At 43.5% G+C, this 13,885-nt stretch overlaps 1 protein-coding gene across 1 annotated transcript; it reads left to right on the forward strand.

Moving 5' to 3' along the window:
* Positions 1 to 9,406: 9,406 nt before the first annotated feature.
* On the forward strand, positions 9,407 to 13,580 carry LOC125512141 (putative serine/threonine-protein kinase). The gene is made up of 7 exons (XM_048677220.1): positions 9,407 to 9,485; positions 9,640 to 9,663; positions 9,753 to 10,220; positions 10,312 to 10,427; positions 10,521 to 10,781; positions 10,949 to 11,146; positions 13,310 to 13,580. Exons 1-7 carry the CDS (start codon positions 9,407 to 9,409, stop codon positions 13,376 to 13,378), a joined length of 1,215 nt encoding a protein of 404 aa, XP_048533177.1. The 3' UTR covers positions 13,379 to 13,580.
* The last annotated feature ends 305 nt before the right edge of the window (positions 13,581 to 13,885 follow it).

The following is a 13,885-nucleotide window of genomic DNA, read 5'->3' on the forward strand; positions in this document are numbered from 1 at the left end:
TGAGGATTGGAACTAATGCATACAAACTGGGTGATAAAGGGGTATGATCAAAGTGTTACTTGCCTTGTTGATGATCCGCGAAACCTAGGGAGTCCAAATAACACGCTTCGCACTCTGGGAATTCTATCGCAAACAAACAATAGCATACATAAGCAATCAAGCAAATAAACACGGGTAAAACTCAAATAAGAAGATCTAACCAGAAAGTTCAACTTAAGAACTCCGGTTTGCAAAAAGAATCAAATCAAACGGAGCAACGAAACTCAAACAGCGAAAGAAACAAGATCCGTTTACTAATCTAGACCTAGGTCAAATTTTACAGTAGCAAAAGCTTTTTCAAGTTGGTTAAACGGAAAGAGGGTCTCGAGACGAAGATCTAGGCGCTTGAATCGCCTGATTCCGACAAACGAGCGAAAAGAAAAACTAAAACGAAAATCGGATCAGAAATCGCGATCAGAAATAACCGTGGAAAAATCTGATTAAAGAAAACTAATGAACATGCTAACGAATGAGCGTTCATTGTCTGTAACTAATGAGTGAAAACCGTTTGTTAAAACGAACGTACGGACGAACGTCCACTAAAAAGAAAAACCGGCGAACCGAAAAAAAATGAACTAGGGTTTTCTTAAAAAAAGGATCGGTTTTCTTTAAAAAAACGGCGGCTACCTCGTCGGTCCGGCGAGACGCGGCGGCGACGGCGGGGCGAGGCGCGGCAGCGGCGAGGCGGCTGCGGGCGGCGGATTCGGACGGGGTGGGGTGGTGGTGGCGATGGCGGGGTGGGGTATATAAAAGGGGGGGGGGGTGCCTGGGGGGGGGGGCAAGAGGCAGCGGGGAGGAGTCCTAGCCGGACTCCTCGAGTCGGCGGCGGTGGGCGGCGTCGGTCTCCTGGGAGGAGACGGTGTCGCGGGGAAAGGCGGGCCGGCGGCTGGGCTTCAGCCCAGTTAGCCCCTGCACAACTTTCTTTTAAAAATAATTCCGCCGAAACTAAAAAAATCCTAGAAAATAAAATAAAATTCTAAAAATACCAAAACAATTTTTTACCGTCTAAATAAAATATTTAGAATGAGATGAACATTTTCTTTGCCCTAAAATGCAATTTTTGAAAACGTGCAATTTTTCTAATGCAAACAAAATTGCAATAAAATCCAAATAAAACAAATTATTGATTTTAATATTTTTCCTCCAATATTTCAATTATCTTGGAGAAGTCATATTATCTCCTTTCATATATTTTAATATGAAATATTTTTGGAGAGAAAAATAATTTAAAACCAAAATCCTCGTTTCAAAATTTGATAAAATCAAATTTGAAAACCGGGAAAATCCCCAACTCTCTCCGAGGGTCCTTGAGTTGCTTAGGATTTTCGAAGATCGCGAGACGAAATGCAATAAAATATAATATGCAAAAATGATCTATGTATAACATTCTAAATTGAAATTTTGGGATGTTACACTGCGACATCTTGCCGCAGCAAGCGGCGAATAGGAAATTCCCGAATCCCCTTACTCCCGCACCTTGTTTGGGCACGAGGACTACTTTTTGCTTTATGCGAGTCGTAGGGATCTCTCGTGTCGAGGTCTATAATAATGGGTCGGCCCGTTAGCACAATAAAAGAAAATAAAGGTTAAACAGGCCAGCCAAATATGAACTATCGGTCGACCGCCTGTGCGAACCTGCAACATCTTGCCGCAGCGAGGGGCGAATAGGAAATTCCCCAATCCCCTTACTCCCGCTCCTTGTTTGGGCAGGGGGGCTACTTCTTGTGTTATGCGAGTCATAGGGATCTGTCGCGTCGAGGTCTATAGTAACAGGCCGGCCCGTTAGCGCAATAAAAGAAAATAAAGAAAAAAACTAAATAAAGATTAGACAAGAAAAGGTCGCTCAAGGGTTCGATCCCAGATCTTTTCATTGCTTGATTGCGATGCTACCACTAAGCCACCACCTAGCTCATATCAAGAAATTACGACGCGTACATGATGAAGTAGAAATACCGGATATCCATTACCTTTTCAAGTTTTTGTTTTTGTTTTTCCCGGGTTTTACCGATTTTCGTATATGTCAAAAACATTTCCTTCATAAGTGATCAACATTTTTTGTATACTCGTTCAACATTGTTCGAATGCTTGTTCAACATTTTTCAAATAATTGCTCAACATTTTAATACTTATTCAACATTTTTCAAATACATGTTCAACGTTTTTAAATATTTATTTACATTTTCAAATACTTATTCAACATTTTCAAATACTCATTGAACAATTTTTAGTACTTATTCAACATTCATCAAATACTTGTTCAATATTTTTAATACATATTCAAAAATTTTCAAATACTTTGTTCAACATTTTACAAATATTTGGTGAAATTTTTTTAATACTGATTTAACATTTTCAAATACTTCTTTAATATTTTTCAAATGTGTTTTTCATATATATATATAATATTTTTAAGTATATAAAATAGTAACAAAATAAAGCAAAAAAGGAGAACGAACAACACAAGAAAAAAGCACAAAAACAGGTCGTGGCGTCCCGCACTGCTGGGCCGGCCCATCTGGGCTCCTCCCAGAGCGAGGCATCTCATGTGCTCGCTTAAAGCGAGAAATAGGGGTGCCCTTGTTCGGGAGCCTCCCTAAGTGTCACTTGGGGTGGGCTTAGAGCGCGGCGCGTTCTCAGCCGCCATCATGTGTCGCGTTCTGGGCGCTTCTTTCGGATTGTTTTTCGCACGCATTTTTGCCTTTTTAGATAGGTTTTTTCCGGTGTTTCACCGGCCTTTCTTAGCTTTTGAAAAAATAATTTATTTTTTTATGAAAAACGCGTTTTTCTTCTGTGGGTCGTGCTTCTCGGAAACGGAAAAAATGTGTTTTCTTTTTTTTCCTTCCGCAGAAAGTACGGTTTTGCTTCGGTATGTGCCTCTCGGAATGAAAAAAATGTGTTTTCATTTCTTTTGCTTTCGTGAGAGGCACGTTTTGCTTTTGCAAGAGGCCTGGATTTTCTTGGGTGAGAGGCACAGCCGTGCCTCTTTCCCAAAAAACACGTGGTCCCGGTTTAGTTTTCTCGCCGGTTCTTTTCATCATTTTTTTCTTGAAAAAAGTTTGTCAAAACCTATCAACGTGAGATCTAGTTTTGAAGACCTCGACGGGAGGAATCTAACGGTGAAAACGGTTCAAGATTTGGACGCATAGTTTAAGAGATAAAATGTTTTAAATAAACAGATTTACGAAAAAAGAAAAAACTCACAAGTTACGACAAGTGGCCCAGTGCGCCACTTATCGTAACCTGAGGAGGTGGGACTAACTTTTGCAAAGAGTGCTCCTTTGTTAGTGATTTCGAGCAACTATCTAAGGATTATCCCTTGTGGATCTCCCCTTCTTGGCATGTGAGTCCACCAAGTGGTGGGCCCTACCATCGTCAAGTGTCACGTGTTGGGCCCTACCTCTAGATTTTGTTTTGTTTTTATTTGTATTTTTCTGTACGTGTTTCCAAATATTAGATGTTTTGTTTTTGCTTTTGGGTTTTGATTTGTTTTCACAAAAAAGGTAAAAAAATGTTGCATGCTAGGCTTCTCGGAAAAAAACTCGTGCTTCTCAAAAAGGTAAAGGAAAATTGAAAAACCACAATCGTGCTTCTGGGCCTCGGTTTTTTCTTCTGCTTTTTTCAGTATTTCTTTTTCGGTTGCGTGCTTTTTTCGATTTTCATTTTTTGGCCGGATTTTATTTTTGAAGGTTTTTGGTTTTTTCGGTATTCAATTTTTGTGAAAAACAGTTCATCAAAATCTATTAACGTGGGATCTAGTTTTGAAGATCTCTACATGAGAAATTCAATGGTGAAAACAGTTCACGGTTTGGACGCACGATTAAAGTGATAAAACGTTTTAAATAAATCAATCTACGAAAAATGGGAGGGTGAGATGACCTTTACCAGGGGTACTTCTAAACAGTGATTTCACTCAGTTTTCGTAGGATACAATTTTCAGGTCTTTTTGAGATTTTTTTAACTTCTCTGGGGAGTATGTGGGCTTGCTTTTTGTAATTCAGGGTATGTGGATGGGTACGATTTGGCACCGTCCTTGTAGTTTTCCACTTTTTCATATTGTTCATGGAGCATGTGGAACGGCGTTCGACACGTGTTACCGACGGAACTCACTGAGTTGTCGCGGTGAGCTCATCGATATTGGTGATTAAGGCGACCCTCTTTAGTTGTTCGGACAGGGGCTAAACCACTGCATGTTCTTTCTTAGATTTTTCTTTAGGGAATCAGCAGGACTCTGCTGCATATTTTTATTAATTTTCAAATAATTAGATCAAATGCACAAAGACCTGGTTTTATTTTTATTTTACACAGGTTCAGCTCATCGGTGTGATGAAACACTACTCATGCTTGTGTTCTCGATGTTCTAATAGATGCTGGATTACAAGTCTTGATTTTTCTCTTTCCTTTTTTCCTCCAAGTGATGAGTGCTAGTTTTCTCTATGGCCAGGTCAGGATGCCTCTTCTTGAAAGGTTGGGCGACGAAGCATATTTTTTTAGAGAAAGAGAATTACCTCTGGCCTCTGCATCAAAATGATGCATGCAGTCTTTTTATTAAGCAAAGTGATCGACAAGTCAGTCTGTAATCCACAACAAACTCGCTCAGAATGAAGAAAAATAAAAAAAATCTAATATGCCACAACCGGAAAATAAGAGGAGATGACTAAACACCTATCATATTATTGGACCATCATCCAAACCGGTTGCAGATATCCCGAGCTATCTCCCATTGAGCAGACCCAGTAACCAAAGGCTCCCTGGCTTCCACAGGAGTGAGTAACGACTACATACAGATCCAAACAGTGGCCCTATAGATAACCTGCGGGAAATTGATACAAGTTTGTCTGTTAAAAAACATGTCATTTCTACAGTTCCATATAGCCAAAAGTAATGCACATACTTCTATCTGAACATGTCTCACAATATTGGTCTCTATCCGTTTAGCCACATCCTGAATAATGTTTGAATGCTATTTGGAGGGGTGAAGGAAGCTTAGACATAAACACCTCCGTGCGGTCTTCTTTAAGATAGACTTTCACAAGGCTTACGACTCAGTACACTGGTCCTTCCTTCGGGAGGTTATGTTGAAACGCGGATTCGGCCCTTATTGGGTTACCCGCGTAATGCAATTAGTGACCAGTGGACGCACGGCGATTAACATCAACGGGGAGGTGGGGCCATATTTTCCCACGGGTCAGGGGGTGCGCCAGGGAGATCCCCTCTCCCCCTTCCTTTTTAACTTGGTGGTCGACGCCTTGGCTACAATCTTGGATTTGGCACGGCGGGCAGGCCGCATTAGAGGTATTTGTCCCCATCTCACCGGAGATGAGGGGCTAATGCATCTTCAGTATGCGGACGATACAATTCTGATGGTAGAGGGCTCAGATGAGGACATCCAACACCTCAAGTTCATGCTACTCTGCTTCCAGGAGATGTCGGGTCTTACTATTAACTTTGCGAAGAGCGAGGTGATGGTACTTGGATACTCCGCGGAGGAGGCGAACCGTATAACTAACTGCCTCAACTGTCGCTTGGGATCCTTCCCGACGACTTATCTGGGCATGCCGATTAGTGATGTTCGCCTTCAGGAAAAGGACCTCCGCCCTATGGTTTCCAAACTCCAATTTCGGGTGGAACCGTGGCAAGGGAGGTGGCTCTCCAAGGCAGTACGGGTGGTTAACTCATCCCTCCATCAGGAGATCGCCAAGTACCTCTCCCGGTTCTTCTAGGCGGGAGAAGGCAATAAGCAGAAATACCACATGATCAAGTGGTCTGAGATCTGCAAACCCAAGGATCAGGGTGGCCTTGGTGTTATCTCCTCGAAGCGTATGAATATCGCACTTCTCGCCAAGTGGCTATGGCCCATTGAGATGGGTGTCGGTGGCCTGTGGTTGGATATTATCCGCGCAAAATACCTACGCGGACAACCTCTCGCCTTTGCCCCCCGGGTTGGGGGATCCCAGTTCTGGCAGTCAATTGTTCAATTGATGTCGGTTCTCCGGATTGGCACATCTTGTGGGCTCTGGCTCCAATACCTTATTCTGGCTGGACAGATGGTCCGCAACCAGCCCGTTCGCGAAAAGGTTCCATGCCCTATTCTCGATATGCTCCCACCCACGTCTTTCGGTGGGAGCCACCCTTCATGACATAGGCTGTTGGGGAACGCAGTAATTTCAAAAAAAATCCTACGCGCATGCAAGATCCATCTAGGTGATGCATAGCAACGAGCGGGAGAGTGTGTCCACGTACCCTCGTAGACCGAAAGCGGAAGCGTTTAGTAACGTTGTTGATGTAGTCGAACGTCTTCGCGATCCAACCGATCCAAGTATCGAACGCACGGCACCTCCGCGATCTGCACACGTTCAGCTCGGTGACGTCCCTCGTACTCTTGATCCAGCTGAGGCCGAGGGAGAGTTTCATCAGTACGACGGCGTGATGACAGTAATAATGAAGTTACCGATGCAGGGCTTCGCCTAAGCACTACAACGATATGACCGATGTGGAAATCTATGGAGGGGGGCACCGCACACGGCTAAGACAACTATCAAAACTTGTGAGTCTATGGGGTGCCCCCCTCCCCCGTATATAAAGGAGGGGAGAAGGGGAGGGCTGACCCTCTCTATGGCGCGCCCAAGGGGGAGTCCTACTCCCAGTAGGAGTAGGTTTCCCCCCTTCCCTAGTTGGAGTAGGAGAAGAAGGAAGAGGGAGAGAGAGGGAACGAAAGGGGGGGTCGGCCCCCACCCAATTCGGATTGGGATTGGGGGGCGCCCTCCACTTGGCCGCCTCCTCCTCTCTCCCACTAAGGCCCAATAAGGCCCATTGACTCCCCGGGGGGTTCTGGTAACCCCCCGGTACTTCGGTAAATGTCCAAACTCATCCGCAACCATTCCGATATCCAAACATAGCCTTCCAATATATCGATCTTTATGTCTCGACCATTTCGAGACTCCTCGTTATGTCCGTGATCACATCCGGGACTCTGGAATACCTTCGGTACATCAAAACACATAAACTCATAATACCGATCGTCATCGAACGTTACGCGTGCGGACCCTACGGGTTCGAGAACTATGTAGACATGACCGAGACTCACTGCCGGTCAATAACCAATAGCGGAACCTGGATGCTCATATTGGTTCCTACATATTCTACGAAGATTTTTATCGGTCAAACCGCATAACAACATACTTTGTTCCCTTTGTCATCGGTATGTTACTTGCCCGAGATTCGATCGTCGGTATCTCAATACCTAGTTCAATCTCATTACCGGCAAGTCTCTTTACTCGTTCCGTAATGTATCATCCCGCAACTAACTTATTAGTCACATTGCTTGCAAGGCTTATAGTGATGTGCATTACCGAGAGGGCCCAGAGATACCTCTCCGACAATCAGAGTGACAAATCCTAATCTCGAGCTATGCCAACTCAACAAACACCATCGGAGACACCTGTAGAGCATCTTTATAATCACCTTGTGACGTTTGATAGCACACTAAGTGTTCCTCCGGTATTCGGGAGTTACATAATCTCATAGTCATAGGAACATGTATAAGTTATGAAGAAAGCAATAGCAATAAACTAAACGATCATAGTGCTAAGCTAACGGATGGGTCAAGTCAATCACATCATTCTCTAATGATGTGATCCCGTTCATCAAATGACAACTCTTGTTCATGGCTAGGAAACTTAACCATCTTTGATTAACAAGCTAGTCAAGTAGAGGCATACTAGTGACACTCTGTTTGTCTATGTATTCACACATGTATTAAGTTTCCGGTTTATACAATTCTAGCATGAATAATAAACATTTATCATGATATAAGGAAATATAAATAACAACTTTATTATTGGCTCTAGGGCATATTTCCTTCATAGGCGCCATCGCCTTTCGTCGCACCTTTGGGGAGCTTGAGCGAGAACAATGGGGCGAGCTTTTGGAGTGCATGGCTCTGCACACTCCCTCGCTCGAGCCGGACTCTATTGCGTGGCACCTTGAGCCAAGTGGGACATTCTCCACTAAATCTTTATACCGCGCAATTTTGCTGACTCTGGGTCCCACTGAGCTTATGGTACTATGGGAGATCAAGTTACCACTTAAGATATGTATCTTCTTGTGGTAATGGGTTCGTGGCCGCCTGCCCTCGGGCACGGAGGTCTAGAAGCGTAATGGCCCGGGTGATGGCCTTTGTCCCTTATGTGGAGTCCCGGAAGACTCCAAGCATATCTTCTTTCGGTGCTCGGTGGCGCGATTCCTATGGAGTTGCTTCCGGGATGTCGTGGGTGGGACGTGGTGCCATGATAATCTCCCAGACTTGTTCAGGGAGATCCTAAATTCCCCCCTATTAGTAGATCCTCCATTTGGGTGGCGGTGGGTACCCTGGCGTGGACCCTCTGGAATTGTCGCAATAAACTGGTGATCAAGCACATGATTCATTGCCGTGTGACTAATTCCATCTTTAAAATGTGTGGATTTCTACAGCTCTGGAGACCGCTCAGCAAGCGGTGTGATCGTGGCTTCATCAACTCCATCGCCGCAGGTCTTCGCTCCTCTGCAGCCGCGATGGCCCCGCCGTCACCTCCCCCACCACCGGAGCCTGATTAGAGTCGCTTTTTTCTTGTGTTTGGGGCTTGTTTGGCTGTGCCCCCAGCCGGACCTCGTTTATTTGTTGTTCGTACCCTGAACTTGTACTCTCATAATTGTTGGATGCTTGGCGGTTATGCTTTATAATATAAAGCGGGGAACCCTTTTTGTAAGGAAGCTCAGAAAATACTAAGTAAGTTGGCTAATTTTCCTTGCTACTATTTTAGCCTGTATGTGATTTGTTGGAACGGATCATATCTCTCTTGATGCATTAACTTACAATTGTACTGCATGTTTTTAATTGTATGAATGAACAGTGTTGTTACTGGTGTGTTCATTGGGGTTTACAAACTACAAGTCCAACTCAGCCAAGACTGGACCTCGCTCCTGCACTAGTGCACCACATTTCTTTGGAGTGCACAATACAAGCAGAACCTCAATCTCACGCCTCTGTGACCACGAACGATTGGTCCAAAGTCCGAACTATGCCCTGAAACTGAAAGCAAGCTAATAGTACAAGACACAGTTCGCCCAAGATTCCCCGCCCAAACAAAAGGGTAAACAGTGAGCAACGGTGCATACTTAGCTAGGTGCGCCAAGACCAATGCATACGAGAAGGCGAGAGGTCCTTAAACTAGTCGAGTACCGGACCCTGCAAGAAGAATATCCAGCTCGGACACATACACCTAGCTGTTACCAACGATGGTAACTAGGGTGAGACTGCCTATAAATGAGGCTCCATGGGAGTAGTCGCAAAGTTCGTCCCCGTATGATTGCAGGGAACTACAAACTGAAGATGGAGAAAGCGGTGCTCTGCCTAGTCTTGATCTTGGTAGCCTTGCTTGGCTGCAAGGGTGATCCAGATATTGTCACAGGTTTGATTTCTGAAAAGCGTCAATCACGAGAGGTTTTCTCTCTCAAGTACTCCCTTAGTGTCAAAAACACTCTTATATTATGAGACGGAGGGAGTAATTTTTAACAACCCATCTCAAGGACCACTAACACTATCCTTCCTTTTGGAAATTGCAGAAGGCGACTACGTCAGGATCAAACGTACGCCTTCTAGCTTGAGTACATGCATACTTAACTAATGAAGGATTAATAGTCGATGAATGAATTGATCCAGCCTAACACATTTCCAGGTAGCTTGCTGGCGATCCTGATACTGTTCCCCGTCATGATGCTGGCCCTCGCCCTCGCCATCGTCAAGTACCTGACGCCCAAGGGAAGATCAGACGATGACACCATCGGCTCGTCCGACGACGAGATGAAGGTGCACGGCGGGGAGGTGATCAACCGGTGGTCGGGGCTGTACAGGTTCACCAAGGCCGAGATCGAGCGGGCGTTGGACTACGCCAACAGCCGGATCTACCTGGGGTCCGGCAGCGCGGGGCAGGTGTACCAGGGGGTGCTGCCCAGCGGCCAGCTCGTGGCCATCAAGCACATCCACCGGACGGCCATGTCCGGCTCCTTCACCAGGGAGGCGGACGGGCTGTCCAAGGTCAGGCACCCCAACCTCGTCTGCCTCTTCGGCTACTGCGACGACGGCAGCGACCAGTACCTCGTCTACGAGTACTGCGCCAATGGCAACCTTGCCCAGAATCTCCTCAGTAAGAAGGATCCATCCATCATGTTTAATACTGTATTTAAGCTAGCTAGAGTGTTGAATTACTACAAGTTTTGCATGCTCTTGATTGGCAGGAAGTGACTCTGTGCTCTCATGGCCGACAAGGGTGAAGATCCTTAGGGACTGTGCATCTGTACTAAGGTTCCTTCACACACACTCCGATGGGTGCATTGTACATAGAGATATTAAGGTGAGAATATCCTTGTATATTCGATCCCACAACATAAGCACGCAAAATTTGCGAAGCCATCTTATCTTTTGTGTGCTTAATTCATTTTTACAGCTTACCAACATCTTGCTGACAGAGGACATGGAGCCTAAGCTGTCTGATTTTGGGCTGGCAAAAATGCTGCAAATGGAGGAGACCAAGGTCTTCACCGATGTGAGGGGAACCATCGGCTACATGGATCCGGAGTACATAACACACTCCAAGCTTACCTGCGCAAGTGATATCTACAGCTTTGGTGTGGTTGTGCTGCAGCTTCTGTCAGGAAGAAAGGTCATAGAGCTTGACATTGTTGCGCGCGATTCTCTCACCAAGAAGGTAAGTTCAGCCATATCTTTTCAGAATCATATCCCTATTACACTGAGAAGGAACTCGGCAAGTAAATTTCAGAAGTTATTCTCACCATTGGTTGTTCTTATCTTGACCTACAGTCAAGGAACTCAAGTTTTTGACGCACCTAATTTGCTCTCCGTTCTTGTCTCAAGGCAAAAGATGTCGTAACTGGGAAAAAACCACTGGATGAATTCATAGACTCGCGCGTTCGAGATGAAGTTAATATCGAAGATTTTGTATTGATATTAAAGATTGGAGTCCTCTGTGTGGCACACTCTAGCGTAGGACGTCCAACAATAAAAGATGTGTACGAGGAGATGGACAAAGCATGGAGAAATACAAACACAAAGGTTTGCGTCATTGACACGATTTTTGCATCACACACACTACATTATGCTACCTTTGTTAGCGCAACCAAATTTCTTTATCTTTGACCACAATTCATTAAAAAAATGTTTAGGTTGGTTAGATAAAAATGTTGCAACTATATTTTTCACTAAAAGCAGTTCTTGAATATGATATGTTATAATATTCGGAAAAACTAAAATCCTGCCGACTGGCAGATTGCAACAGATCCACACGGACGCGTTGCCGTCAGATTTTTGTATCAAGGGCTGCATGCGTTTGCACCCTTTTTGCTAATCACACACATGACAGTTTCTTTTTATCTAATCATGCGCATGTCGGTTTCTTTTTTCCTAATCACACGCGCATGTCACTTTTAGCCAATGCATGTTCGCTTTCTCACTTACATGTATGCATGCATCTATGGAAAAAACAAAAATGATGATGTCATCAAAGATTCTTCCCAATGCAAAAAATTTAAAATTATATGTAGCCTAAACCGTAGGTCCGATTGAAAAACCGTTTTCACATAAAAGATTCGTCGTGACGAGACCTTCGAAACTAGATCCCATATTGATATGTTCCGACGTTTTTTTTTTCAGGTCAAAATTTACCACGTATGTGTTACTTAAGTTATCACACTTGTGATACATAAGTTACCATTTTGATATTACCGAGCCATAAAAATGGTCATCCAACCTTCTCCTCACATGCAAATAAACTAGAGGAACAAAAAAACCATGATAACTTTTGACCCAGAATTTTTTTTGAAAAATATACCACTTGAAAACATTTGTGTAAATAGCATGTTAACACACCCACATCAAAGCTGATAACCCACGTTCAAACACCGCGGTAACTTTTGACCGCAGACCTGATAACTTGTGTACCTCGGTGCTGATAACTTTAGCATGGTGTGTGTGCGTGGGGAGGGGGGTGATGAAAATATACCACCGTTAACTTTTATCTGAATATCATGATAACTCACATATCGTAGACCTGCTAACTTGTGTACCTCGGTCCTGATAACTTTGGCATGGGGGAGGGGTTGATGAAATATCAACTCGGTAAATTTTATGTGAATAGCATGGTAACTCATACATCTCATACCTGGTAACTTATGTGCCTCGGTCCTGATAATTTTGGTGCGGGAGTTGTTTAAAAACATATCCCTGATAACTTTCGTGTAATTTTTTTGGTACTATACGCATCGTATACGTGATAACACATGCACAATCACCGCAATAATATTAACCCGAGCTAATAAGAAGGTTAGAAGATATATGCCCCGGGAATATTTGTGTAAACGACACAGTAACATATGTAGCATGTGCATGATAAATTGCTTAGCCCACAAGTGGTACTTTTGATCCGAATAGAAGTCGTCGGAACATATCAACATAGGATCTAGTTTCGAAGATCTCGCCGCGGCGTGTTTTTTATGTGAAAACAATTTTTTGATCGGACCGAAGGTTTGAGCTACAAAACATTTTGAAGTTTCAAAATAAGGAGGAAACAAGGATGACATCAACGTTTCAGTCTTCTAATTCATTTGCATATGGGAGAATTGGAGGACCACTTTTGATGCCTCGGTAATTTCTTTATAAATGAGATGGTAACTTATGTATCATAGACGTGATAACTTACTTAGTCCGGGTCTGGTAATTTTTGACCTGAAAAAAAAAGTCGTCAAAATATACCAACATGGGATCTAGTTTCGAAGGTCTCGTCGTGACGAATCTTTTATGTGAAAACAATTTTTCGATCGGAGCGGTGGTTTGAGCTATAAAACATTTTGAATATTATTTTTGGATGGAATCTTGATGACATCTTTTTTTTTTGTTTTTTCTACATGCAACTATTCTCTAACATGAAGGAGTTTACATATGCACGCGAGGAAGTTTGCACTGCATGTGTGATTAGTGAGATCGCAAGCTGCAGGAGCGAAGTGGGATTAGATCGTGCGGATCCGTTGCTAATTTCCTGCCGTCCGGACGTTAGTCTCGTTCTATAATATTTTACTTGCATATATTCATATAAAAAACCAACACTCAAAGTTGCGGCTGAAGGTTGTGTAAAGTAATAATGTCATGTATTTTGATCCGAGTGAGTATTTTCTGAACTCACTGTCCATTGTTTCTTAAAATCCTACTTTTATACTTGCGCAGGCTACTAGGTCAAGGAAGGAGATAAATTCGTCAAATACAGTACAGTATGCAAAAGTGATAGATGTGTAGTTCACATTTTGTCCAAACAAAGAAGAACAATAGCGTGGAATATGCAAGAGCACACTTTTCACATGAACTGCAGAAGATGCTTAATATGCCAAAGCTATACAAAAGGAGTATTGCACTTACGAACTGTGATATTCCCTCTAGGTTACCTACGTACTTAGTTGTATATGCACAGTACAAAGAGCATGAAACGGCAACTTCCGAGTAGAAGTTCAGTTATGTAATTCACCGAAACCTAACACAGGCACACAGCATGATAGGGTGGTTTCTGTCAAACTGTCCTAAAGTATACCTTCCAGGCCCAATACAAAAGATTGCGTTTCTGTTCATGGTCAGAATGCTACTCTGCAAACACAGTGGAATTACCATCGACAGAGGCACATAGGCCGTAGATTAGCTGAGCTCGAGTTCATATGTGCTCGCGTGAACAGTAAATTGAAACAATTGAAAATAAATCAAAAATTTCTGAATTTTCTTTGTGTCAAACTTTGATAAATGTTTTCAATGTTT

Source organism: Triticum urartu, chromosome 6, assembly GCF_003073215.2.
Source record: "Triticum urartu cultivar G1812 chromosome 6, Tu2.1, whole genome shotgun sequence".
NCBI lineage: Eukaryota > Viridiplantae > Streptophyta > Magnoliopsida > Poales > Poaceae > Triticum > Triticum urartu.

Coding starts and splice junctions, on each gene's coding strand:
- LOC125512141 (XM_048677220.1), top strand. CDS start 9,407: ATGGAGAAAGCGGTGCTCTGCCTAGTCTTGATCTTGGTAGCCTTGCTT. Junction 9,486..9,639: donor TGATCCAGATATTGTCACAG/GTTTGATTTCTG, acceptor TGGAAATTGCAG/AAGGCGACTACGTCAGGATC. Junction 11,147..13,309: donor GGAGAAATACAAACACAAAG/GTTTGCGTCATT, acceptor ATACTTGCGCAG/GCTACTAGGTCAAGGAAGGA.